This window comes from Eubalaena glacialis, chromosome 18 (genome assembly GCF_028564815.1).
Source record: "Eubalaena glacialis isolate mEubGla1 chromosome 18, mEubGla1.1.hap2.+ XY, whole genome shotgun sequence".
Taxonomy (NCBI): domain Eukaryota; kingdom Metazoa; phylum Chordata; class Mammalia; order Artiodactyla; family Balaenidae; genus Eubalaena; species Eubalaena glacialis.
Window position 1 is genome coordinate 27,228,364 of NC_083733.1, and position 25,473 is coordinate 27,253,836.

The window sequence follows — 25,473 nt, forward strand, 5'->3', positions numbered from 1 at the left end:
GCCCATTTAAAAACATCCTTTACCCTCATGGTGTTTCAATATTTTTTTTTAACATCTTTATTGGAGTATAATTGCTTTACAATGTTAGATATAATTTTTAAAAGGAGTAGGTATATATTTAAAACTTATCTAATATATACCTTACCTTTCATGACTGTCAAGTTTTATGGCCAGAGAGGACAAAAAGGTTCAAGATTAAATAGTAGAAATCTTACATGGGGACTTGAATGTCATTGGTGTCTTAAGGGTGAGTTGTGCCATCTAGGCTCTTTAAGGAATTTAAACAATTGCTCAGAGTCCCAGTGACACAGCTTATTAAATCCTCCAACAGGAAACAAACTGTTGTTAAAAAAGGGAAAGTGACTTGTTCAAAATAGACCTGGATTTGAACCAGGTCTACTTTCAAAGTAAGTCCATGTTATTAAATGCCAGACTACAACAAAATGTATCACTATCACATTTCTGCTAACTTTGGATCATACTGAGAACCAAACAGCTATAAAATGTATTAGTGTTCATAACAATAAGCAGCAGTTCCCACGTCTACTGTTTCCTTCAGCATGTCACTCTTACCTTGGAATTCATCCTAGACAACAGTTTTGCTACTTTTCCTTTTGGTATTTAGTATGAAATGCAAAACAAAAGGTCCAAATTATCCTTCTTTTCAAGCATCAGTGTGTACCAGCTTAGCAGAAAGTTCTTCTGGACATTCCTTCAGGAAAAAGGGAACCTGCTAATTTGTCAGTTCCAACAATTGGTGTAAGATCATCTTCTGACCATAACGAACCTGTAAGGCTTGCTGTTCCCTCCAGCTGAGTGTGGCGTAGACCTCCTTATTACTGAGTAAATCTTGCTCAGTTTTTAAGTCTGTGGCATAGGTTTGCAGGGTCAACAAAACACTGTCCCGAAGAAGCTGTCTCCATGATGCTTTGAGTTTGGGGATATTTGTGATTGTCAGGCTGTCCTCTTCCCTTTTATCATCTCCCCATCCATCCTGGTCTTTAAATTCTCTGAACTCCTCAGCAGGCATGCACAGTACCTAGAAGCAACCATGGGGCCCTTTACTTGCGTATTTCCGAAATTGATTTAGAGAAGCCAACCTATCCTGACAGCATTTAAGTGTTCTCTCCATCCATGCCACCTTTCCTTGCACGTAGATCTAAATACTTATTTTGAGCATTTACCTTGAGTGTCGTGGCCAGTTCCTCTTCTGTCAGCACCTCCTCCCACCCAATCACAAAGGCTCCTTCTTCCCCTACCATCTCCAGTTTGCATAAGAAATCCCAGCGTTCATACAGTAGGAGCCTTTCAGCTTCAACTTTTGTTCCTGTAGACACAAAGTACTGGTGTGAAAGTCAGTATACCCAAGAGCTCATTTCTCCTTAGTCTACAAAAAGGGAGCAACTACTATTGGCAGAGCACCTGGGGCAGGGATGGAGACATACACCAGTGTCCAAGGTTTAATCACTCACCCTGTAACGCTGCTTCACGAACCGTCACCATCTGAATGTCAGCCGTGTCATCCGTGTTGTCAGGATACGGTTCAGCAAAACCATACATGTGAATCAACTGCCAGTTAGCCATTTGCCCGTAAGTGTTGAAAATCTCATGGCCTTTAGGAATGGGCTGAGTGGCCACCATCCGAAGACAATTCTGGGGTGGAAGGGAGAAGCTGGGGTCAGGCCCTTCCCAGGCCAGCCTCATGAAGATAACTTCCCTCCTAGGAGGGTACAGTTCAGTGATGGGACTGACGCTATACCTACCAACAAACAGTCTACCTTTAGTTCTTGTTAAGATCCTGTACTGTAGAATAAAAGTGGTGAGGCTTACAAAGGTCAAAGGTCATCCCAATGGTTTAGTAGGTAATCTCTGCTCAGTCATCCATCTCACAAACACTTAAAAAGTTGCTAGCTTTGGGGACTTCTCTGGTGGTCCAGTGGTTAAGAATCCGCCTTCCAATGCAGGGGACGCAGGTTCGATCCCTGGTGAGGGAACTAAGATCCCACATGCCACGGGACAGCTAAGCCTACACACCACAACTAGAGAGAAGCCTGTGCACGGCAACAAAGAGCCCGCGTGACACAACTAAGACCCGACACAGCCAAAAAAAAAAGTTGCTAGCTTTACAAAAATGAAGAATTAGGGACTTCCTGCAGTCCAGTGGTTAAGACTTCTGGGGCCCAGGTTCAATCCCTGGGCAGGGAACTAGGCTCTGCACAGTGTGGCAAAAAACAAACGATCAAAAACAAAAACCAAAACACCCAGATCGAAGTAGGAACAGCAAATGGACACAAGCTTTTAAAAGTAAGAGCCAGGGACTTCCCTGGTGGCACAGTGGTTAAGAATCTGCCTGCCAATGCAGGGGACACAGGTTCGATCCCTGGTCCAGGAAGATCCTACATACCACGGAGCAACTAAGCCCGTGCGCCACAACTACTGAGCCTGCGCCCTAGAGCCCGAGAGCCACAACTACTGAGCCCGTGTGCCTAGAGCCTGTCCTCCGCAATGAGACGCCCACACACCACAACGAACAGTAGCCCCCGCATGCTGCAACTAGAGAAAGCCTGCATGCAGCAACAGACCCAACACAGCCAAAAATAAATTTATTTTAAACAGCCATTTCCTAATTTTTAATTCCATAAACTTAGATCTTTTTTTGCAACTTTCCACTTAGCAAATAGAATTGATAAAAACACAGCTTTGGTATCATCATAAACCGGTCTTACGAACGTCCCCTCTTCTGAAAAGTATTGACACTATGGCTGTTCCAGATTGCTGTCCACAGGGCCCGGAAACAATCTTGGCTCACTGGCACTGCACAGACCAACCAACCTATAGAACCAGATCAGTGAGGGTGCAAGGTTTATCAGAGGATTAACCCCAGCTTTCTTGGAAGGTTTTGAGATGTTTTATGTTCAGACGATTTCAGTGGAATACGCAAAGTACACAGAGGAGGAGGTGATTCCACCTACACATTTTTAGTATGAGGAGAATGGAGCCTGTTTAGCTCAACTGCCAGGCCAGCATAAGTGACACACCGGTTTGAATCAAATGCCCAATCATCAATGCACATAAGAACAAGAACTGGGAGAGATCCACTCACTGGAGAGTATTCTAGATTGGCATTGTGATTGGCTAAGTGGTTTAGTACGTCTGCAGCAGGCACCATCAAAGGGGAGTTTGGCTCCTTTTCATCCTCCTCTTCCTCCAGTGGTTCCTGAAAGCTGCCACAGAGAGAACTTTGCTAAAGCCCAGTGCAGGGTGAGAAGCGAGTGGGGGTTCACTGTTCTTTCCCTTCTGGTCCCTCAACAAAGTTCTAAAAAAAGGGTCCTTTTTAAGGCTCTGCTCACTGACCTGTAGGCCATCACAAGAGCCACGAGCTGGCGGTAGAGTTCCAGAGAGCGCACCCTGGGGCTGAAAAGATCGGGGTGGGCTTCCATGAAGGGCAGCACGATGGAATAATACTCGCTGCGGATGCTGGCCAAATCCTTCTCCACGGCCTCGGGTACGCCGGTGCCCTGCAGCAATCGCCGGCGCTCCTCCTCTGGCCTGCAGTGACACCCCCACCCAGGTTCTTCACACCACCTACCGGGACTAGCGCTTGGGACCCGTGTCCCAAGGGCAGGGCGGTTCGAGCCAGGCTACCTACGGTGCTGCCCCTCCTACGGCTCTCACCAGAACATGGGGTGCTCCAAGCGGCCCAGCTCGGGCCACAGCGCAAAGTAGGGGCTCCAGGGCGAGGCCGGGGCCTGCAGCTCGTGGAGCAGCGCCAGCAGCAGCGGCACCCATCCCGACTGGCTCTGCAGCGCGCCTCGCTCTGAGAGAGACAAAGAGGTTAGGGCCCCGGCCGGTCCCGCAGGCCCGCCTCGGCGTCCCACCCCCGCCGGCGTGCCCACCTCGCTCCAGCAGGCCGCTGATTGAGCAGGTGTGCTGCGACAGGAGTGCGGCCCGCGGCACCGCGAACAGCAGCTCCCCGGGCTGCACGCTCTCCCGGGCCACCATGCCGTAGCCGGCCACCGTGCCCTGCCGGCTCACCGCCACCTGAGCAGGGAGAGCGGCCGGTCAGAGCTAGACCGCGCCCGCTTCCCCGCCGCGCCAGCCTCCACCCCGCCCCCCCCACTCACCTTGGGACTCAGCTCCAGTCCCACCCGCCGGCACCAGCTCAGGAAGCCGGCCACCGGGGCCGGGTCCTCGCTGTCCGCAAGCCCTGCCACCTGAGATAAGCAAGCGCAGTGGCGTTGCCCCGCCCGGAAGAGCTCGCTGGGGGCGGAGAAGACGGCGGCGCGCGCGCGCGCGCGCGCGGAGGAAAGGCCGGGGTTGGGGGAGGGGATGTGGAGCGCGGCAAATGACCCGCGGCAGGGCGCGCAGCCGCGTGCGGGACGGCGCCGCGGACGGGGGAGCGGCCAGGCGCGGCGGAGAGGGGTGTGCCTGCGTCTGTCGCCACAACTCACCCGCCGGCGCTTCGCCTGGGTCGCCATGGTCCAAAGGCGCACAGCCCCGCGGCTCCGCAGCCCCGCGCAGGCGCTTCCGGCGTCCGGGAGCAGGACTCTCAGGGGCGGGGCCTATGGTCCCGCCCCTGGACCACGTGACGTTCGTTTCGACTTCCACGCGGAAGACGAGTGGGGGTTTGCACCTGGTCGTAGGACCCCTGCTGAGAACATCCTTGAGGCCGGGTCTCCCCACTTGGGTTTAGAAAACGTGCCGCCGGGTGCAGGAAGATGTGTCCCCTTGCCGCCTTGAGCCTGGTCTGAGCCAGGCACAACCCTTCCCAGTCTTGGTCTGTGACAGCTGAAACCCCTCGGGGTAGAAGTCCGGTTGAAGTGCAAAATCCCGTTTCTGGATAAGAAGGGAAGGCCTCGCGGGAGGCCGGCTGGGAGCGCAATTAGAGCAGTTTGTGCACGTGTTTCGGAGTGGTGTGGTCAGGGCTCCCAGAACTATTGATAGAATAGACCCGCTCAGTTTTTCATCTTCTGCGTAGCACATGGAGGGGCTTATTTTTATTTACTTGCTTCTTTAGTTGCTGACACACAGCAGGAACTCAATATCTATTTATTGGATAAATGGCTGAGTAAATGAATCAGAAATGGTGGTTAAACATGGGGAAATAGCATGCCCTTAAATTTAAGAAAATGAGGCAGCGAATATAGAGGTTACAGGTCTGGGTTTTGAAGTCAAACACTGTTAAGGCCACCTCCCAGCTTGGCCTCTTATTAGGGCAAATTCAGTTTCCTCAACTGTGAAACTAAGATAATTAGTATCTACCCTATGGAATTAATGTAAGGATTGGTAAGATAATGTGACAAGATATGGAAATACAGAGATAGATGGAAATGCCTGTCTTCACTCTGAACGGTCAACCCCACCTAAACAAAACCAAGAAGCAACAGCCTCACGAGCTTAAACATTCTGTCTCTACCAAAGCTTCTCATGATGGGCATGGCATCACCATACTCAAATTCTTCTTAGTTTCTTTATTAGTTTTTCAGCACAGTTAACTCTTTCTACGTTGACAAGGGTTTTTGTTTTACATTTTGTCATCTCAAAGTCTCATGACATCAGGCACCAGAATACACAAAAGTAGGCTCTTCACTTTGTACAGAGAAGAAAATAACAAATTCCATTAATAGTTCACTTTGACCAAAGAAGACACAACCTCCGATGGAAAGCCACACGCCGGAGTACCCAATATACATATATATATAATGTATAGATATTTATAGATCTCATCTGAAAAGAACACGGAAAAAAAAATCCAAGATTCACAGCGCTATCTACAGTAAGAGGGATTAATTCTACCAGCTTTTCAAACAGTCACATTCTATATTCAAAGGAAGCACGTGAGTGAATAGAACTAACAGACTAACACTCCACTGGGCTCTATAATGGCTTAAGATGACAGAAGGGGGTGATGTGTGCCGAGGAAATGTGGATGCAGGTGTCCCCTCAGCCCCACACCCACCCACCCACCCTCCACAGCCCTGCATTTTTCATTGCTCTCTCCTCTTTTTTACTCGTCTGGGGGCTTGTGGCAACTGATTTGTGGCAACTCAGAGACAAATGGCTTCTGGTTCCTGGGCCAGGAGATTCTACCCAGTAAGGTGGATGAACAGGAAGTATATGGCACAGCCCTGGGCTTCAGCTGGCTGGAAGGGGTTGGGGTGTGTGGGGGGAGCCTTTCTCCTCTGCCTGGCCCTTGTTCACTTCAGGAAACGTCACCTCCCACCCCAGGACCCAGCAAGCCCCAGCCTGAGCCTACTCCAACTGGCTAGGATGGTGATTTGGGACTGCCAAGTCCTGCTAATTTGGGCCAGTTTTCTCCAAATGAACTCTCTCAGTGATGCCTACGTGAAACATTGGCATAGCTTGACTAGAACTCTCCCTAGAAATGTTTCTAGTGGCCTTGGCCATGCTGCTGCTGATTAAGTTGTCCTCCATGGAACCTAGGGGTGAAAAGGGGGTCTCTGGGGGAACTCTGTAGGAACTCTGAGCCACCACTGCCTGCTGGCTTCCAAAGGCAGTCACCACGAAGTTCTCAGAAGCGTACCCAACACTCAAAGGCTATCCCAGCCTTTAACCTCAGCCCTAGTCAGCTCCCTAGAGGCAGAGGACCAGGTGACTTTCTGCCTCAGGGCCTTGGCTCAGAAACGGGACAGGGCCAGGAGGTGGCAGACTGTGGGCTGGAAGGGACAGTCTGTGGGGTTCCTGCCCTCAAGGTCCTCTGTGTTCTGTCTTCCTTGGGCAGAGAAACCCCTTTCAGCCCCTACCTGCCTGGCCCTACAGCACCAGGCCCACCCAGAGAGCACCAGGAAAACTACTGTCCGGTAGAAGCGCCCCCTTGTGGCTACTGTTCAGATGATTGTCACAGGTGCTAAAGTCAGAAACAGATGTGCTTGATGGTGGGGCTCAGGGGTGGGAAAGGGGCCTGCAGAGCTCCAGGGCTCCTGCCTCTGAGTGCTCCCTGCTGCTGTCTCCTGGTTCTCATGCCAGTGCCTGAGCTGGACCCTGTGTTCCTGCTGTCCCAGCACCTACCACCGCAAAACCCCATCGCACCTTCAAACCTGCCTGCCTGAGGGGGTCAACCCATGCTTTCTTTAATCCAGGATATTATCCTGGATCCTGGCCAGAGATGGACTCAAAGTCTTTCCTTAGCTAATCTCCTTCTTCCCTGGAACCCTGCCCTGACTGTGCCTGGGCCTTGGGGAACTGGAAGAGAGGGTCTAAGTCAGCCAAGTTAACGAGGTGAGGGAGGGGGTGGGGTAGGGGAGGAGTGAGCCCCTCAAACCATCTGGAGACTGTTCCACTGCAGCATCTAGGACGGATCCCCTCATCTTTTTAAACAAAAGAAAAGTAACCCCATTTCCTCCCCTTCGCCCTCGCAAAAATAAACTAAAGGGGAAATGAGCTGCGCAAGGATGGCAGTGGGACGTCGATGCAGGTTGGGGGGCAGGTGAGCATCTTCGTGGGACCAAGGGCTTCAACAGGACACCTCCATGGTGTGGTTGACCTGGCCCAGCCCCTCACTGCTCTCTGAGTGGGTGCAGGCCTGCGGGCGGCTGCCGTCCACCGAGCTGGCGCTGGTGAGGGACGAGGTTCGAGAGCGGGCGAGACGGGTCATGCTGGCCGAGGGCACTGCAGACAGAGAGGGCACCGGGGGTGAGGACCAGCAGGCGGGGCCGGGCGCAGGCAGGCAGGAGAAGGATTTACGCAAGCAAAGCGGCCAGCGAGACCCGTTCTTCCGACGAAGGCTCATCCCAAGCCAGGGCTCTACATTTGCTCTGTCAAGCCCCAGGCATGCAACGCCAGCGACAGGGAGTGAGCCAAAGGGGCGGGGGGGGGGGGGCCACAGAGGCCGGCAGGACCTTCCTCACAAGAGCTGGCCAGAGCTGTGGCCAAAACGGGGTGGCAGCTGACTGGGTGTCCTTGAGCTGGGGCAAGGATGGGACATTATTTCCAGCTCAGCCTCCCTCAAGAGGATGATGGGGCAGGGGGAATGAGACCAGTTCTGTAAAGAAGGGCAAGGTGTGATGGCCCCAGACTGCCCTAAATCCTGTTTCTGCCCTTATTCAGAGTTTCACAAGCGAGACTTGCAGGGAGCAAATTCTACTTTCCTGACCTCAACTAGCCACCTGTCCAGCTCAGGCATGGCTTGCCCCTGACCCCAGGGCCGACACCTCTGAGAAGTTCTGGTTCCAACTGCCAGAGTTCTGGAAGCCACGGGGCCCATGGCAACCTAGAAGCAAGGCTGATCTAAAACCCAGCCAATCTGGAGCCCTAAATGAGACAGAGCCCACGGAAGAGCAGGGCACAGGAAGTTCCCATGGCAAGATGCGGCCTGGCTGCAGCACTGAACAGAGGAAGGAGCAGGGGCTCCTGGCGGTGGGGGGTGGGGGGTGGGCAGGACGGGGGCGGTCCATGCATTAGGGAAGGGGGTGCGGGGCTACCTGCTCCTCCACTCAGCCTTCGGTCCTTCAAGTATGCAACTAAGAGAGAAGACAGAGCCAGAGGGGCAGGGTTGGGGAGACAGAACACGGGTGAAGAGGAGGCCCAGCGAGGTGAAGGGAGAGGAGAGGAAGGCACAGAGCAGGCTGGGGGCAGGGCCAGAGGCTCAGGAAGCCCACTCCTGCCCACCCACCGAAGCAGCAGCCACAGAAGGAACCACAGCACTGACTGATGTCAGTCTGGCCCTAGGAGTCGGGAGAGCAGGGTGGGGTACTCGTCTCACCCCCCGATTCTCCAGCCTGGGCTGCGGCACTGGGGGCTCACCCCCACAAAGCCTTTAGGGCCTATAACCTAGTCCCAGCACCCTCACCATTCTGCTGGGGCTCACTCTCCCCGTGGACAGAATGCGGGAGGCCCGTATGACCTCCCAAATCCTTCCCAGCTCTTGGGCTGCCTGGTGGTATTTGTCCCAGGGCCCTGAGAACGGGTCCCAGCCCCGTGACAAGTACCGCTCACCCACCCGTCCCAGCAGTGTCCGCCAGGCACTTCCTGGGCTCAGCGCCCAGCCTCAGAGCCCTTGCTGGGTCTCACTGTGGGTCTTGGCCTCTTGCTGCCCTACTTCTCCAGACAGGCTGGCAGGGGGCCCCGGTCCCCTGGGGGCGGGGGGTGGAGTTCTGTTCCTGGCTGGCCCCCCAGCCTTCCCCCACAGGCCTGTCCTCCCCAGAAGGCACAAGCTCCAGAGGCTGAGGTCTGGGGCGAAGAAAAATTCGGGCAGAGGAAGTTTGCTTCCAGGAGGAGAGCCAGGCGCAAGGGGGAGATAGAAGGAACTGAGGAGATACACGTGTGTCACCAAGGGGGCATGTGCGCTGGTGGCGCTCACGAGCAGTGTCTCACCCCTGCACGAGGGGAAGTCGGGGGCGGGCAGGGAGCCAGTTCCACCCCTCTTTCCTCGGGGTCTTCAGATATGTCACCCCCAGTTTGGCTGCCTCAGCTCTCCTAAAACCCAGATGGCCTCACATGCCTTCCCCAGTCCCTAGACTCCAAGTCCACTCCTCTGATGCCCCTGGTACCATCTGTCATCTTCTCAGCCCTCTCAGGTGCTGTAGGCCCAACAGGCGCTGGGTGGGGTGGGTGACCCACCTCTAGGCAGGCTTCCCGGGCAGGACTCAGCCCCAGGCCCTGCTCCCCAGGGCTGGGAGAAGAGTCCCCCACCCCAAAAGGCCCAGCCCTGTCAGGAGAACAGTGCCCCAAAGCCTCCCCAAGGGCAGGGCCTGGCCTGGGACAATCAAATTACAACCTAGGTGGAGATGCCCTAGAGGCCCCCAGGCACAGCGTCAGCCCCAACTTGCTGCCTGCCCCCCAGTCTCCAGGGCAGGGCGGGGTGGAGGTATACTTACTGTAGCCCATGCCTTGCAGGAAGTATTTGAAGGCTTCAGTCAGCTTCCCGGGCTGCAGAAGGAGGAACAGGTACATGCTTTGTTTGGCTGCCTGGGATTCAGGGAGAGGGGAGGCTTCCCCAACCCCTGGCCAGGTAAGGGATGGAGGGAGGGCCAAGAGTCTCACCTGTGTGACCTGGGGGAGTCCCCCGGAATCTGCCATCTGCAGGGGAGAGAGGGGGGTGAGCTGAGCAGGGGCCACCTCACACCACACCTTGCCTGTCCCTTGCACACCTGGACAGGCTCCCCTGACCAGACACACCGTCCTGCTCCCGCCTTGGCTGGGACCCCAGGCAGGCCCCTCCCTGTGGCTGGGCCCAGGGTGGGGAGGAGGGCCTCACCTTCAGGAAGGTCGTGGTGGTTGGATCCAGTTTGGAGTTGCACTCGACCTGGGGACAAGGAACAGGCTTCAGCAGAGTGAGGCGCCCGAGGGCTATCAGGCGTCCCCCCTGCCCCGATGCTAAGGGAGGGTCTATCCCCAGAGCTGCGAGGCTCTACACGTGAGGGAAGGAATGCAGGGGGCAGACATAGGCACCTTGGCAAGGCCAAGGCCCTGGGGATCAGGAAGCAGCCCCCTGAGGGCCTGAGACCCTCTACTGCACTCACAACTGCTGCTAGGCTGGGGGCATGGGCTGGGCAGCGGCCTCACAGCGAGCCAGGATCACCTTGGCGGGGGAGGCTGGGAAAGCACCAGGGACCCCAGGAGTCGGGCGTCAGAGGTGAGGGAGGGCCGAGAGTCAGCAGGAGACTCCGAAGCCCTGACCCTGCCTGGGTCAAGACGGCAGGTGCAGCCCACAGCCCTGCTCCCCGGAGCCCTCAGGCACACGGAGGGTGTCGTAGTTTGGGTGCACACTGGGGGCTTCCCTGGGCACTCCTGGACCCCTGACCCTCTGGGGGGACATGAAACACCCCAGGCTGCCTGCTCTCAGAGTTCCAACAGGAGAGGTGACACATGATCCCCAAACATAATGGATGCATGTGATGGTCAAAGGGGGACCACTGCTGTGCTCATGAATTGCTTATTTCATAACAAATCAATCCAATTTTAAAGAAAAGAGAGATCTTAGTCTCTGGGTCTAAAATGGGTAGAGAGTGCGGAGGTGCTGCCGTGCTGCAGGGACGGGTAGGGTGGGGCAATCAGGTGGCCTGGTCCTGGCCCCAGGCCCCTCCTGTCTCCAGGCCTCCCTCACCTGAAGGATGGGGGCTGCCTCAGGCACTGGTGCCTGGCAAGATGGTGGGGAAATGGGATGAGAAGCCCACCATCTGGCGTCCACCCGAGGCTTCCCGGGGCTGGGTCAGGAATTGGCCCCGTTGGCCAGGAGCCAGTGACCCCTTTGCCCCTGCCACCCACTGGCACCAGGGCACAATCCCTCACTCACCACCCCCTCCTCGGCAGGTGCATTATCCCCGACCACCAGCATCACAGGGCAGCTGCAGACACAGAGGAGAAGGGCTGTCTGGCCTGGGCACTGGAGAGGGGGTTACAAAGGCCGGGCAGGCTGGAGGGGGCAGGGCACTCACCGGAGCGTCTTGGCGTTGGGCACTGTTCCAGGCCGGTTAATGTCCAGATCTCTGCGGCTGCAGGGAGAGGCGGAGGTGGGCATCCCAGGACTGGATCCCGGGGCGGGGCGTTGGGGAATGTCCCTAAGCCTGACACTGCCGTATTTCAACCCCATCCCTCCACATGGCAATTATGGCCCAACATCCCTGGAGGTGCTGGGCTGGCCCCAGATTTGGGGCTTACGCTCTAGTGTCTCAACGGTGAGACAAAGCCTCACAGATGCCGTTGGTAAAATGGGGAGACAGAGACCTGTTCTGCATAAGTAGGGGCCTGAGGGCTCCCGTCATGTGACTTCTTCCAGGACCCCCCCAAGTCATGCCAGGTGGGCCCTCACATTTGGCTCTCATCACGGGCTGTGCACCACCACCTGTGCTGGGAGTCCCGCGCCTTAGAGGCAGGCAGGCCGGGGCTTCCCTCCTTCTCCAGTGTTTCTCCAGCACCATGCACACAGCAGGCGTTCAATAAATATTTGTAGGAGAAAGAGTAGGAGGGGCAGGCCAGCGGGGGGCCCTGGCTTCTCCCCTGCAGGGCAACCCCTAAGGGGCTCCAAGGAGCACTTAATCCAACCTCCTCTCAACTTACGGATGTCAGCACTGAGGCTCAGGGCAGTGGGGGCAGCGGGTGGTGCCCACATCCCCCGCTGCTCCCGCTGGCAACGCCCAAGGGAGGGGGAGGAGTGGAAGAGCCCTGCTCCCCCTCTGCCCCTCGCGGGGTGTGACCCTGGGCAAGAGGTCACCCCTCTCGGAGGCTCAACGGTCCACTCATCTACGAACTGGGGGAGTGTGTTGCCAGCCAGCCGTGCGCAGCTGTACCGGGGAGGGGGGCACCCGACTGCGTGAGCGCTCCCGTCCTGGTGCCGCCAGCTGGGACCCGAGCCGCCCACACCTGTTGTACATGTTCCAGAAGAGCTGCAGGTTGGCCTGGTTCACCACATTCCCGATCTGCTGCCGGTAGCTCTGCACCAACTCTGTGTTGCTCACCAGCTCCTCCTGGGCCCGGGGACGGGGGATGAGCGCACGCGCGGCAGAGCGGTGTGGCGCCACAGACGGCGACTGGCTCAGAGGGGGCACCTCTGGCCGGAGCGGCCCCTGCCCCACCCCAGTGGCGGGGAGGGAGGGGGAAGGGGGAAGAGTGTGGGGGGAGCCCACGGCCTTGGGAGGGGAGGGGACCCCGCCCCATCCGTCTCCCCAGTCTGTCTCGGGTGCTGCAGTCTCGCGGCTGATCCCGGGGTAGGGGTGAGGCATGTCTGATGCCGCATCACCCCGCCACCCTCTTCCTCCTGCCCGGCCGGGAGGGGGGGCAGAAACCCCGGGTACCCCCCGCGAGGGGGGCAGAACCAGGCCCTCGGGAGAGTCCCAGCCCGGCCGCTCCTGCTCCTGCGTGAGGACGGCCCCACCCCCTTACCTGCCTGAAGAGGTGGGAGAGCACCGTGTCAGGTAAAGTGCTGGTCAGGCTGGAGAGCTGCGGGCCGGGGCGGAGCCAGTGTGAGGGACGCCCCACCCCACCCCACCCCCTTCCAGGCGGACCGCGCTCACCTTGGTGGCCGCCCAGTCGATCCAGCCTTTGCCGTTGGGGTCGATGTTAATCAGCACCAGCCCCTCCACCAGGTCGGGGAAGATGAGCTGCCGGGACAGGGAGACAGGGCTTGGGGGGCGGGGCAGGGTGCAGGGAGCCCCAGTCTTCCCACCTGGAAAACGGACTGTACAATTCTGGCCCTGCCCGTCTCACAGGCGGTTGCTAGGATCTGAAGGGAAGGCCGCGCTCTGTAAGGGCTTCAAGGTACCACTGATAACCAAGTGCCTTCAGCTGGGAACTTGCCTGGAGGCCCCTTCCAGCTGCCCCTGCTCATCCTCCTCCCCACGTGGAACCTTTCAAAACCCTTTTATTTGGAATCTATGCCTATATCACTGTTTTTCAGCCCCTTTAATATATCTTTGAAGAGGCTACTATTGCAACACTAAGGATTAAACATCTTCAATGAAATGTTTTGATTCTTTGCTTTCATAGAAAAAACCCTAGTGATATTAAGAAACTGACCTTTCCAAAGCCTGTTTTGTGTTAGACATTGTAAAAGAGATTCGAGTTTTCTGTTCGGCTGTCTGCCTGTGTTTAGGGGAAAATGGTGATATATATACAATACTGAGGTCATGTCAAGGTTGTCTGGGGTGGCCGGGAATAGTTGACAGTTAACAAAGTGGTTAAGTACCGCAGTGGAAATTGGAGTTGAAAATTCTTAGTCAGTTTTTTTGTTTTTTTTTTGAAGAAAGAAATACTTTGAATCCTAAAAATTAAGTTTTTGCTTTTAGAGATGGAAAGCTTGTGAGCTCCTACCCGACATGATGTTTCTGAAACCTGACTTTCTTTAAACCTCGCAAACTTAACATAAGTGTAATTTTAGATTAAAAAATGATTCATGTTGGGGGCTCCCCTGGTGGCGCAGTGGTTGAGAATCTGCCTGCCAATGCAGGGGACACGGGTTCGAGCCCTGGTCTGGGAAGATCCCACATGCCGCGGAGCGACTAGGCCCGTGAGCCACAATTGCTGAGCCTGCGCATCTGGAGCCTGTGCTCCGCAACAAGAGAGGCCGCGATAGTGAGAGGCCCGCGCACCGCGATGAAGAGTGGCCCCCGCTTGCCGCAACTAGAGAAAGCCCTCGCACAGAAACGAAGACGCAACACAGCCATAAATAAATAAATAAATAAAGTTTAAAAAAAAAAAAAAAGAGGGATGAGAGCCAAAAAAAAATTAAAAAAAAAAAGATCCATGTTTAAGTATTACCCTAATTAGTGAATGAGTGATTAGGATAATCCTTATTTAGTGGCTGGAGTAATTAGTTGTATAGTTTGTTGCTAAGAGAAAGTTTGGTTTTGGATAATGGTTGAAGCAACTTATGGCGCATAGTGTTTTAAGGAATTGTATAGAAAAAGTAACCTTTTGTTTTTTTATAAGTTAATTTCCTTGGAGGAAAAAAAGAAAAAAGGACTTTCCTAAGTGAAGAGGAAGTAGGGGGAGGAGGAAAGGAAGAGAGGAAGGAAAGCTCCTGTGGGGTTGCCCCTGGGAGAGACCAGTCCTGGGATTAGTTACAGGGGCGGGTGGAGAGACTCACTGCAAACTTGGCCAGCACGTAGGCTCCGGCTCCCACTCCAATGCCAATCACGTACTTGAACCTGACAGAGAGCATGGCTGGTCACTCTAGGGGTTTCCCATGACTGCCATCCACAGCAGACCCACCCATAGCCCTCAGCGCTCAGCGAGAGCCTGCTGTCTCTGTGGAAATGGTGGGCGCGCCCTGGCCCCCAGCACAGGGGCAGGGCAGGACTGGGCGAGGACTCACCCAAAGTGCTGCACCACACTGGGAAGCATGGCGGCTAGCTGCTCCATGGAGGGGAACTGGTACCTGCAGGCAGAGCAGGAGGTCAGGCCCAGTGCAGCCGGGGGTACAGGGCTGGGGAAAGCTGGGGGGTGGGTCGCTCCGGGTACCTACCCCTGAGGAAACTGCGAGGCCCCCACCTGCTGACCGGGGGCATCCACGTGACACACCACGAAGTGCTTGGTGATCTCCTGCATGTCCTCAAAGTTGAAGAAGGTATTGAAGCACAGCTTGTCTGCAAAGACAAAGCTCTCAGCTGTGGCTGAGCCGGGAGAGGCGGGGAAGGAGGCCCATGGATGCTGAAAGGGAGGTCGAGGCAGAGGTGATCAGCCTCATGGTTCTGCGGGGAAACCAAGACCCAAATGGCTAGGGGCACAGAGCTGAGCATGAGTGGGGATCTACGGGACTCTGTGGGGAGGGAGGGGGGCCTCACTGTTCCGGGAGATTCGAGGCAGTGGAGGGCCAAACGAGGCTGAGGCGCACTTACGGTTGAGACCCACATCGTGGTAGGTCAGGATGGCCGGGCGGTTCCCCTTGGGGGAGCCCCGGATCACCACGTGCAGAAGGCCGTAAGGCGTCTCGATGTCGTGCTCCTGGAGGGGAGAGACAGCGCTGGACACTCCGGGCAGCCCCCACTCCTGGCTCTTCCAGGAAATGATGCTGTGGGGCAGCCTGGGGGCTGCTGGGCCTCTGGCGGGACTTTCACTCCCATAGGGTGGTGCGTCCCCTTCTCACCACCCCCAGCCACCCCCAGAGAGGACAGACCAGAGGGAGCACCCCTTCCCAAGGCTGTTCAGCACAGGGGCAACGTGAACTGGTCTGCACGTGAAAGTTCTGGTCTCCTCTGCAAACCAGCCAGTGGGACGAGCTGCCACTGCCCAGGCCCAGGCTCAGGCCCTGCTGCACTCAGGCCTCCAGGGTCCAGTGAGGCCCATTTTCCCCATCTCACTGCAGCCCCTCCAGGACAGCTCTGACATCCCCACTGAGTCCCGCCCTCATCATGTTCCCCCTCGACTCAGAAGCCTTCAAAAGGGCCGCAGCTCCTGAAGGGGACTGGCCTCAACAGCTCGCCTAGAATCCACGGCAAAGACCCCTTGCTGGCCAGCCCAGCCTCCCACCCCGACACCTGCCCCTGGTTCCACCTCCAGGCTCTTGCTCCTGCCTCTCCGTGATCCCCAAGGCCTCCCTCAGGCTAGACTCCCACCCCCTCCCCAAAGGCCTTCTGCAGTGGCCACTCTGGGGTCCTCCTGTGTTCATGCCTTTGGTTTGGCTGCTCAGGGTCGTCAGTTCTTCAGGAAGCAGGAGCTGGATGCTGCAGGTTCAAGACCCGCTCTAGCCCTTACTGTGTGACTCTGAGCGGGGCATGCACTTCTCTGTGCCTCAGCCACCTCTGCTTGAGCCACCTCATCAGGACTCTGTGAGAACTAAACAAGCTGATATCTGCCGAGTGTTTAGCACTTGGAAAGGGCCCCAGAAAGGGGGCTGCCGTGTGTGGGCATCCCTGAGCCCTGGGGAGGCGCCCTGCTGGCTGGTCCTTCTGCAAACTACTCCCTCTTGGCCACTCATGGGGAGGCTCCAAGAGGGTCTGCCAAAGCTGAATAAACAGCCCTGCTGGCACCAGGGGGAGTCCTGGGAACTACAGGGGGGTGGCCCCGGGGAGTTGGAGGTGGGGCTAGGGTCAAGGACAGTCAGATGTGACTGAGCAGCTACTGTGTGCCAGGTGTTATGCAAGAGAGAAGGAGCTCTTTTCCCCATCTTTCAGGTGGAGGACACTAGGATACTCAGATTCAGAGACAACCTACGTTCTTGCCTCCAACAGGAAAGTGGAGACTCAGGCAGGAAACATCATCTTGGGGACTGGCCTTCTTGGGTCTGGGCTCAGAGGACCACTGTCGAGGCCTGTCTCCAGTGGGGAGAGACAAGGCAGTGCCAACCCTGTGGCTCAAGGCTGCACCCCAGGAGCCACACTTCTGGGAGTCCTCCAGGCCGGCCCGAGTCCACCACAGCCTCCCCACGGCCCAGACCTGTCCTCCCTCAGGGCTGTCAAAACAAGGAACACTTCCTGCTCACTGACCACTGACCAGACACTTTTCATGTATCTTCTTATTTATCCTCACAGAGGAGGAAACTGAGGCTGGGAAAGAACTGACTTGCCCAAGGTCAAGTTCAGAGAAGGCAGAGGGGGGCGCCTTGCCAGGTGCCAGCCTCAGGCTGCTTCTTCTGAGGAAGAGATCAAGCTCCATGCAAGAGACTTCTGAGCCGGCAGCCTCTCCACAGGGTGCCTGTCCCTGCTTGGGGGCCCTGCCTCATCCCCACCCCCCATGCTCTGCTGGCTCTGGAGGGCAGGGCCTGGGGCAGGAAGAGTGCACAGTGCTAAGGAAGGTGGGATGGGGCAGGAGGGGCGCACGGTGCTATGGAGGGTGGGGTGGGGGCAGGAGAGAGCATTCACAGCACAAGAACTGCATTGCGCTTCCTGCGGCATAGTTCTCGGAGCGGGGTCAGCTCTAGCCCGCAGAGCACAAGTCAGGGCCCAGGGCGTGGTCCTCCCAGATCTCCACCTCCCCATGGGTGTGTGTGTGAGGGCAGTGTCTGCCCCTCCCAGTCCCCGTGTGGCCGCCCAGGTCCCCATGCCCCACCCGGGGCAGCGGGACTAAGTCGCAGTGCTTGCACCACTAAGGCTCAGCCCCCTGGGGATGGGAAGGGCTGGGCCTGGACAGGCCATCGGGAGCACCAGCCCGGTTGCCCACTGACCTTGGCTGAACCCTCCGCCGACCTCCCTGCACCCTCTCCGACCCAGGAGTTCAGATCCAGGTAATCCTGATAGAGGCCAAAGGTCCCCAAGAGGGGCGCCCCAAGGGCCGCAGCCGGACACGCTTTGAGTCCCCCAATCCCCAGGGCCGAGGGCTCTCATTGGCTCTTGGTGACGTCAGAGCCCGTGCCGCCTCCAGGTGGGCGCCAGCGCGAGGCACTGCGGCAGCAAGGGAGGGGGCTCTAATGTCCTCTCTCTGCCTGTCCGGCTCCCCTCATCCGTGACCTTGAGCGCTGCGGGGGTGGGGGGGCCCTGGGGGGCCCTCCGAGTTGGGCTTCAGGTCGCGTGCGCGCGCGGGGCTGGTTGGATTCTTCCCATCAACCGCATCAATAATTCAAGGACCGGGTCTGCAGCGGCGGGTAGGCGCTGACGTCGTTGCCTGGGTAGAGGTCGGCCCCATGGCCTCCGGACCCGGCAGGGCAGGCAGGGCAGGCAGGGCAGGCTAGGGGGTAGAGGAGTATGTCTGCCCCTGCCTCTCCCTCCTGGAGTTAGAACAGCACCGAGCCTGGGCACCTGCTGCCCCCAGGCAGAAGGAGGCACCCTGGTCCCACCGGGGCCCCTAGCCCTGCAGGTTCATCCCTCCAGCATTGCCTTCCTACGCCCAGAAAATAAGGCACAGCGACCCCCTTCTCCCTGCAGGGACCCCAGCCTGATGGCCCAGTTAACACCACAACCCAAGACTTCTCTGCTTCTGCCTGACTGGCACCCTGCAGTCCCCCAAACAACCAAGACAACCCTCGCAGGGTCAGGAGGTGTCTGCAGGCACAGACACCCCAGACACACAGGGAACAGCTTCCACAGGGCTGAGGTGGTCACAGGCGCCAGGCAGAGCCAGCTGGGCACGTGCCAGGCGGAGGGCACACCGTCAGTGGGATATATACATGCCTACACACCGATCCACACAGGCTTACAAATAAGTCACAGCCCGTTCCAGTTTGTGCAGAGATTTCAGCCTTCCCGCCCTCCCCTGCGGACCCTGACCAGCAGCTATCCCCAACCGCTGCAGCAGACCAGGGTGCCTGGAACCTGCTGGCCTTGCTCAGTGACCCCCAAGGTGAGGCAACTGAAGGCAGAACCACCACCAGACAGAGGCAGAGGGATGCCCCTCCCTCCCCGCCCGCCTCGCCACCCCCAGACTCCGCACTCACCCCATCCCAGCACTCCGGCATCTTGCTGAGGGAGGCGACCGGCCTCGACTAGGAAGGGCAAACAAAGGCCTGAGTCACCAGAGTCCAGAGGGAGGGGGCAGCGCAAGTAGGAGACCAGCGGCTCTATGACGGGGCACAGCTCCCGGGCCATTTATATGCAGAGCCTGCGGCGATTGGGGGGGGGGCTGGGCTGGCCCCTCCTCCCTGCGGGGTTTCTGAGCAGCCACTCGCTCACCCGGAGCCCCTGCTCCCAGATTGGCTTTCAGGAGACAAACTTGGCTCTGATTGGCTTCCAAGGTCCTCACTCACCCCATCTCCTGCTCCTCCCGCCCCCAGCAACACATCAGTCTTGATGGTCCCCAGCCCCTGCATCCGGCCCACCCCCAGCACAGAGGCTCACAGCAGCAGCTGCACACCGGGTCCTAGGAAGACGAGAGGCCACGTGTACATGTGTGCCCCGTGACAGGTACACAGGAGCCTCTCAAAGACAAGCACACCGAAGCAGGGCAGGGTGGACCACAGAGGCATGCCCTAGATAGCAGAGCCCTTGACCCATACCCTGGGAGCAGGGAGCGCCCGAGAGCGCCCCCAAGCCCAGCCTCCACATCATAAAGGCCTGGATCCCTTAACCTTGAGGGGATACGGGGAGTCACTGCTGCCTGGGGCAACCTGGGTCATGACCCTACTCCAGGGGACTGCTCCTTCTCCACTCCCAGGGTCTCCCCTTGGGCAGCCCCCACTTTGCCCACATGTATACCCAGCGCCTGCCCACGCTGGGGAAATGGGGGTTCTGGGGCCAGGGGGCCTGGGTAGATTGGTGGGCACACACCAGCTCTGCCCTCCCCCACCCCCATCCTGCACAAGGGGCTGGAGGCCACTAGAGACAGGAGGAGGGACAGGAGGCAGCTTGTCCACGTGGACATGCCCACCTCCTGCAGACACACCCAGCCCTCTTTCCTGGGGCCACCCAGCCTGGGGCTTGGCTCTCGAGTCTCTGGGGAGCAGGATGCTTGAGCCGCCTCCCGCTGTCCTGAGCAGCAGGACAGGTGCTGGAGGTCACGCGGCTCAAGATTTGGGTGAGGAGCTGGCCAGAGACATGCAGGCAGAGTAAAGAGATTAGAAGGGGCAGGCAAAGGAGAGCAGAGGAGGAGAGGAAATAGGCCAGGGAGGGGAGCAGAGGAGGGAGCCCAAGGACTGAGAGAAGCAAGAGCAACAGAGGGAGGGAGGGGTGTGGGCACCTGTGCCCCCATTCTGCCTCTTTGGTGAGGGAACACGCCACTCGTCCCAGCCTGTGCCGACAGCCCTGCACGCTGGCTGGCTGCCCTGGGGGAAGGCGGTCACCTCCCCATCTCTAGGTGCCTAGTGACCTGGTCAGCACCTGCCATGTATGCTATTCCTGGCCATGTCCTCTGCCTGGGGGGCATCAATAACTTTCCCTGCCCCTCTCTGACCTCTCGCACTGCAGGCCTAGTGCAGAGTGCTGGGGGCCTGTGGTCTCCCAGGGCAGCTGGGGTGTGGAATGGGCTATCCCCCAGCCCCTCATGTTCTGGCCATGTTCCCTGTTTCCTGCAGCCACTTCGGCACAGGAAGAGGCTCTGGCAATTGAGGTGGTGTGCAAAAGCACAGCCCTGTCTGCGGACCTGCCCACAAAATCCTCCCATATGCTTCTGGAAGAGGGGCAGGGTGGGGTGGCCTCCCACCCTTTCTGCCACTAAAACCCTGCCCCTTCATGGTCCCCATCCAACCTTATGCCCACCTGAACCTCCGAGTAGCCTTTCCCACCCTTGGACCTGGGAGATCTCAGACACTGCCCACCCCAAGCCATGACCTCCCAATTCTGCTCAGCTCAGTGGTTTCAAATCCACAGACCTGAGTTTAAATTCCAGCTTCCCCACCCACTAGCTGGCGACCTTGGGCAAGATTTTTTAACTCCTCTGTGCCTTAGTCTCCTCAACTGTCAAATAGGAATTGTGCCTTCCTCACAGAGCTGCTAGGATGAAAAAAAGCTGCATACATCACTATAGACCTGACCCCAGGCCTGCCCAGGGGAGAAATGGATTAATCTGTGTGTCTCTCCAACCTGTTGGCCTCCTCCCTGGAGGTTGTACAGTTGTGGCTGAATAAGGCAGGCTCAGGTCCTGCTAGCCAAACCCTGCTAGTCTTTGCTGTGTGACCTCAGGCAAGTCAGTCAACAACTCTGAGCCTCCACATCTGTAAATGGGAGAAAAGCAGTGTAGCTGCTTGCACAGGTAGCTTTAAGGAGCAAGGGTAACACATAATCCTCACAAACCTATGAGAAAGGATGAAGAATCTGAAGCACAGAGAAGTAAATTCTCCCACTCAGCTAGTAAGCAGTGGAGCTCACCAGCATCTCAGCACCCTGGGCCTGAGGTCACACTAAGAGTAGTAAATGCTTAGTACCATATCTCCCACGTGCCATACTCCATCCAAATGCTTTGCACATGCTACCTTATTTTATCCTCTGAACACCCACTTTACAAACAAGGAAAATGAAGCACAGAGAGGTTCTGTAACCTGCCCAACACCACACAGCCAGTGGGCACAGAGCCAGGAACCACACGCAGGCAGTCTGGCTCTAGTGGCCACTAGTCACAGCCCAGGGTCTGAGTGCCCAGCCCAAGGGCAGCAACCCCGACCCTACAAACACCCGGGGAGGGCTGAGCTGCCTGCCTCACTCTACAAATGAGGTAGTGACCTGTACTGGAGGTCACGTGGCAGGGCCAGGACCTGGACCCAGGTCTTCCTAGCTCTAGTTTGTCCTTCTGCCTCCCCCACTGGCTGGGCCCACTGAGGCAAGGGACTGAACAGGATAAAATCCCTGCCAGGCCTTGGCCCAGACAAGGGCCATCCTGGCAGCTGCTTTAATAAAAAAAAAATTTTTTAAAAAAACAGCCGCTATGTGGTCTACCCAGAGTAGACAGTAAGGTACCTTTTAACACATGCTGCCCTTTACCAAGCAAAGGATCTTGAGAACCAAGGTCCCACACATATGGGGTGACCACCCTAGTCTGGGCCCGGCAGATGGGTGAAGAGGACCCCAGGATTCTCATCACCTATTTCACCCCCCAATCTGCCTCCCAGGGTGTGCGTGTTTTGGGGGCTGGCAGTCAGCACCGTTGGCATCCAGTGAGTCCCACTCAATGTCGGGCAGGGGCTGATTGCTCTGGATTTTATTTCAGCAGCCCCCTCCTGTGGGGGAGGGTCTGTCTGTTCACACATTCCAGCCCTCATTTGGAGCAGGGAGGACAAAGGAGACTCTGGCTGGGCCTGGGCCACCTTGTGGACACATCTCTCCCTTCTCTCCTCCCCGGCCCCTAGTTCCCCACTCCCCCAGGCCCCATCCTGTCTTCTCGAGCTCCAGAGGCCTTTGTGTTTGGAGCTGGTGCTCCCAGGAGACCAGAGCATGTGCACAAGGGCCACTCTGATGCCTCTGCTTGCGTCCTTGAAGGACGGGTGACCCAGGGTCCAAAGCACAGTTGGGATCCATATCCTCAGATCCTAAGATCCTGGCTGCAGCGCCATGCGCCTGGGGGAGGAGCCGGCAGGCCACCCCTCCTTCCACGTCACCCCTGCGTCCAGACCACAAGGCTGAGGCTGTCATGGGGCTGAGAGACTGACCCAAATTGGATGGTGGCCTGGGGGCTAGCTCCTGCCAGCCAGGAGGAAGGTCCCAGAAAGGTCTGACTTTGTTCAGTATGTTATGATGGCCAGCGGGGCCCTGGAGCCCTGTGAAGCTCCCATTGTGTCTGCTGTCACACGTTTTCTGAGACCCGGAAATAAACGGCCACTATGGGACTCACAGGGGAGGAATGGTTGGCCAAGTGAGCAAAATCAGAAATCATCATGCAGAGGAATAAAAACAAAGAATGATTTCAGTTTCACAGGGTATCTGGCATCAAACTAAAGAGGACATGGTTGTCCTGGGCAACTGTTGCCATGGAAACAGGAGCTATTTCAGAGCATCAACCTGGCTTTCATAGGAGGAAAGTGCTGATTCAGATGACAGCATCCTCACTCCCCCAGACCTCCCCTCCTTTCCCTGTCCTGTTCAAGGAGAGAGGGGGCATTTCTCCACGGGACAGAGGGCAGGCAAAGCCGCTGTGAGCAGTGGGGGTGGTCCTGGAGGCTTCCAAGTGCCCAGTCCCTGTGGCTTCAGGCTGGGGGCACGCGGAAGGGCTGTGACCCTCCTCTGAAACAGGCTGGGTGCGGGGAGGGGCCAGCCAGCAGCTGGTCCCCATCTGGGGAGGCTGAGCAGAGACCTACCTTCCAGTCTGTGTCCACAGCCAAGAGGAAGGTGTCGGAATTCTCCTAAAGCAAGGCAAACAGAGGGGGTGGCTCGTTAGGCCCCAGGCTGGCCCAGGCAGGGAAGGGAGGTGGCCACAGGGGCTCTGCCTTGAGCAGCCTCGCTTGCTGTTCCCCAGGCTATCTTTTTTTTTTTGGCCGCACCATGTGGCATGTGGGATCTTAGTTCCCAGAAGAGGGATCAAACCCGGCCCCCTGCAGTGGAAGCATGGAGTCTTAACCATTGGACCGCCAGGGAAGTCCCTCCCCAGTCTATCTTAATGTTAACACAAGTGACAGAGGGCTTTCCAAGCGCCAGGCATCAGGCCATTTAGTACTTGACAGATGAGGTTACGAGCAGCTACACACATCGATTTTACCTGTGAGTTTTTTTTTTACCTATTAATTGAAAATGTGAAGATTTCCACTTTGCAGGTGAGAAGGGTGAGGCTCAGAGAGACGGAAGCACAGGGCTAGAAAGTGATGGAATAATCTCTGACCCCAAATTCTTGCTGTTCAGCACTTTGCCCGCTGCCCCCACAGATGACTTTTGAGGTCACCCATCAGGGCACAAGCGCAGAGGAGGGCCTGACTATCACACCCACTTTAGGGATGGAGAAGCTGAGACCCACGCCTCGAGGGAGAAGGGGGCTTTTCTGACCTGCACAAAGGCGCTGTCTGGGCCTCTGCAGTAGCTGCTCCCACCTTTCCAGACCTGCCTGCTTCATGCTCTCAAAGCACCAAAATCCCCTGCTTTTAGGCTCATTTATGGTGACTGGTGTGAGTCTCTGATTGGTGCCCATCCCTCGCACTGGACTGCAGGCACCGAGAGGGTGCAGACCACGTCTGGCTCAGCTCTCACCATAAAGCCTGGCATGGACCAGGCTCCTCAAACACAAACAGATCTGGATGAACAAGTCTAACTTCATGAATGAGGGGAGCACAGTTTAGATATACCCACTGTTAATAAGGTGGCAGAAATGGAGAGTGGAGGAATGGGGGCCTGAACCCCATGAGTCTGCGTTGCCAGGCTCTCCCCGATGCAGCCCGGCGGCCCTCAGACACTCTACACCCGCCCTGGGTCTCTGTCTGGGGAAGGAAACCTCATGGGGGGATCCCACATATCCAGGGAGAGCAGAGATCTGGGGCCTCTGCCTTGCCTTCTACTGTGTCTGTCTAGAACCCTCTCTGCTCTCCTCTGCTCACTGTGGGCAGATCACTTAGCTTCCAAGCCTCAGTGTCTGTGAGGATTAAACAAAAGGGCACAGATAGCAGTCATTCTGTCCTTGGCACTCCTGCACTGGACTCTGTGTGCTACAGATGCTACTGAATACATATGTGGATAAATGAGACACACTAGAACCAGGATATTATAGGAGGACAGCAAGTGAAGGGCAGGGCTACTAGGTGCAACAAGAAGGAAAATGAACCCAAATCACAGGAGCAGGGAGGAAACAATGAAAACCAGCAATGCTGATGTTTTACTCTCAAAATAAGTTCACCCACCTGCATTCTGGCAGTTGGAGTGGGAAGGGTGGTGGAAAAAATCAGACAGCACTAGAGGCTCTCACACGAAAAAGGAAAGCCAGGTCTCAGCTGAAATCAACAACGGCTATCCTCCCCTCCTGGTTCCTCCAGAGCCTGGGGGCTCTGCATGGGGAGGGGAGGAGAGCATGGAGGTGGCCACTCCTGGACCCTCCAAGGAAGGGGGCAGGGGTCTGGGGGAAAGGGTCGAGGCTGGTTATCAATGAATCCTCTTACCTTGGAAGACCTTGCCCGAGGGGGTGCCAGGGAAAGAGATGCAGGAGGTTTTCAAGGGGATGGGAAGCTTCAGATGGGCAGGACCCCAAACCAAGAAACAGCAGGAAAAATACAAGCCAATCCAGAGACACCGGAGGCCTGGGAGGAACCACATGAACATTCCAAGGAAAACCGGTGGGAGAGAAGGCCCAGCTGAGAAGAGGCGAGGAGGCCCAGGAGCGGCCTAAGGAGACCCAGGTGGGGGACGCAGGCACGGGGAGAATCAACAATTCTTCCACGGAGCCCTGGACACACCAGGCAAAGACTTCAGAAGCAAGCGAGTCTGAAATGGCGGAGGGACGGTGGGTAACCGTGTGGAAGTATTTGCTCCTCAGTGGACTCAGGGAATTTGCACCTGGAAGGTTGAGGAAGATTTAAAAAGTGAAAAGGACTGGCACTTCTGTCCCGTGCAGCTGGACAGGGGAATCTGTCTGTGGGTGTAACCGCCTGGGAGAGAGAGGCAGAGAGCGAGGCAGAACGTCAAGACAGGACTGCACCAGTTGTCACTGAAATCTGGAAAGGCCACACTGGGAGCACCTAGGAGGATTTTGGGGGGTTGAGGATGGGGCCATTAATACGCCTTGGGAAAAGCAGATGTGATCAGTGAC

General features: G+C 56.9%; 2 protein-coding genes across 5 annotated transcripts in view; both read right to left on the bottom strand.

Annotated features, from left to right (window-relative positions):
• Positions 1-68: 68 nt before the first annotated feature.
• Positions 69-4,493, bottom strand: SETD6 (SET domain containing 6, protein lysine methyltransferase). 3 transcript variants are annotated; one of them, XM_061172935.1, is made up of 9 exons: positions 4,452-4,493; positions 4,125-4,214; positions 3,897-4,041; positions 3,676-3,817; positions 3,355-3,414; positions 3,104-3,224; positions 1,473-1,653; positions 1,185-1,327; positions 69-1,039 (listed from the first exon to the last, which is right to left on the bottom strand). In XM_061172935.1, exons 1-9 carry the CDS (start codon positions 4,476-4,478, stop codon positions 734-736), a joined length of 1,215 nt encoding a protein of 404 aa, XP_061028918.1. In that variant the 5' UTR covers positions 4,479-4,493; the 3' UTR covers positions 69-733. The 3 variants fall into 3 exon arrangements, with proteins under 3 accessions (XP_061028918.1, XP_061028917.1, XP_061028916.1); XM_061172934.1 differs by having other exon boundaries at positions 3,355-3,549; XM_061172933.1 differs by having other exon boundaries at positions 3,355-3,549; positions 4,125-4,493.
• A 1,485-nt stretch (positions 4,494-5,978) lies between these two features.
• NDRG4 (NDRG family member 4) overlaps positions 5,979-25,473 on the bottom strand; it is a 40,893-nt gene continuing 21,398 nt past the window's right edge. Inside the window, exons 3-17 of one of the 2 annotated variants that reach the window (XM_061174457.1) lie at positions 23,048-23,092; positions 18,764-18,811; positions 15,294-15,399; positions 14,921-15,041; positions 14,771-14,833; positions 14,543-14,603; positions 12,972-13,058; positions 12,841-12,897; positions 12,322-12,425; positions 11,397-11,453; positions 11,255-11,306; positions 10,217-10,264; positions 10,003-10,038; positions 9,837-9,888; positions 5,979-7,629 (exon numbers count right to left, since the gene is read on the bottom strand). In XM_061174457.1, the coding sequence (XP_061030440.1) occupies positions 7,475-7,629; positions 9,837-9,888; positions 10,003-10,038; positions 10,217-10,264; positions 11,255-11,306; positions 11,397-11,453; positions 12,322-12,425; positions 12,841-12,897; positions 12,972-13,058; positions 14,543-14,603; positions 14,771-14,833; positions 14,921-15,041; positions 15,294-15,399; positions 18,764-18,811; positions 23,048-23,092 (1,092 nt within the window). In that variant the 3' untranslated portion in view covers positions 5,979-7,474. The remainder of the gene's footprint in view (positions 7,630-9,836; positions 9,889-10,002; positions 10,039-10,216; positions 10,265-11,254; positions 11,307-11,396; positions 11,454-12,321; positions 12,426-12,840; positions 12,898-12,971; positions 13,059-14,542; positions 14,604-14,770; positions 14,834-14,920; positions 15,042-15,293; positions 15,400-18,763; positions 18,812-23,047; positions 23,093-25,473) is intronic. The other variant, XM_061174458.1, reaches the window with a different exon arrangement.

What these genes read in the sequence shown, in the direction of transcription:
- SETD6 (XM_061172933.1), bottom strand. Translation starts at nt 4,478, where the DNA reads ATGGCGACCCAGGCGAAGCGCCGGCGGGTGAGTTGTGGCGACAGACGC. An exon ending in GCTCTTGTGATGGCCTACAG is followed by an intron (nt 3,225 to 3,354) that starts GTCAGTGAGCAG and finishes TCTCTGTGGCAG; the next exon opens with CTTTCAGGAACCACTGGAGG. An exon ending in TCGTGAAGCAGCGTTACAGG is followed by an intron (nt 1,328 to 1,472) that starts GTGAGTGATTAA and finishes TTGTGTCTACAG; the next exon opens with GAACAAAAGTTGAAGCTGAA.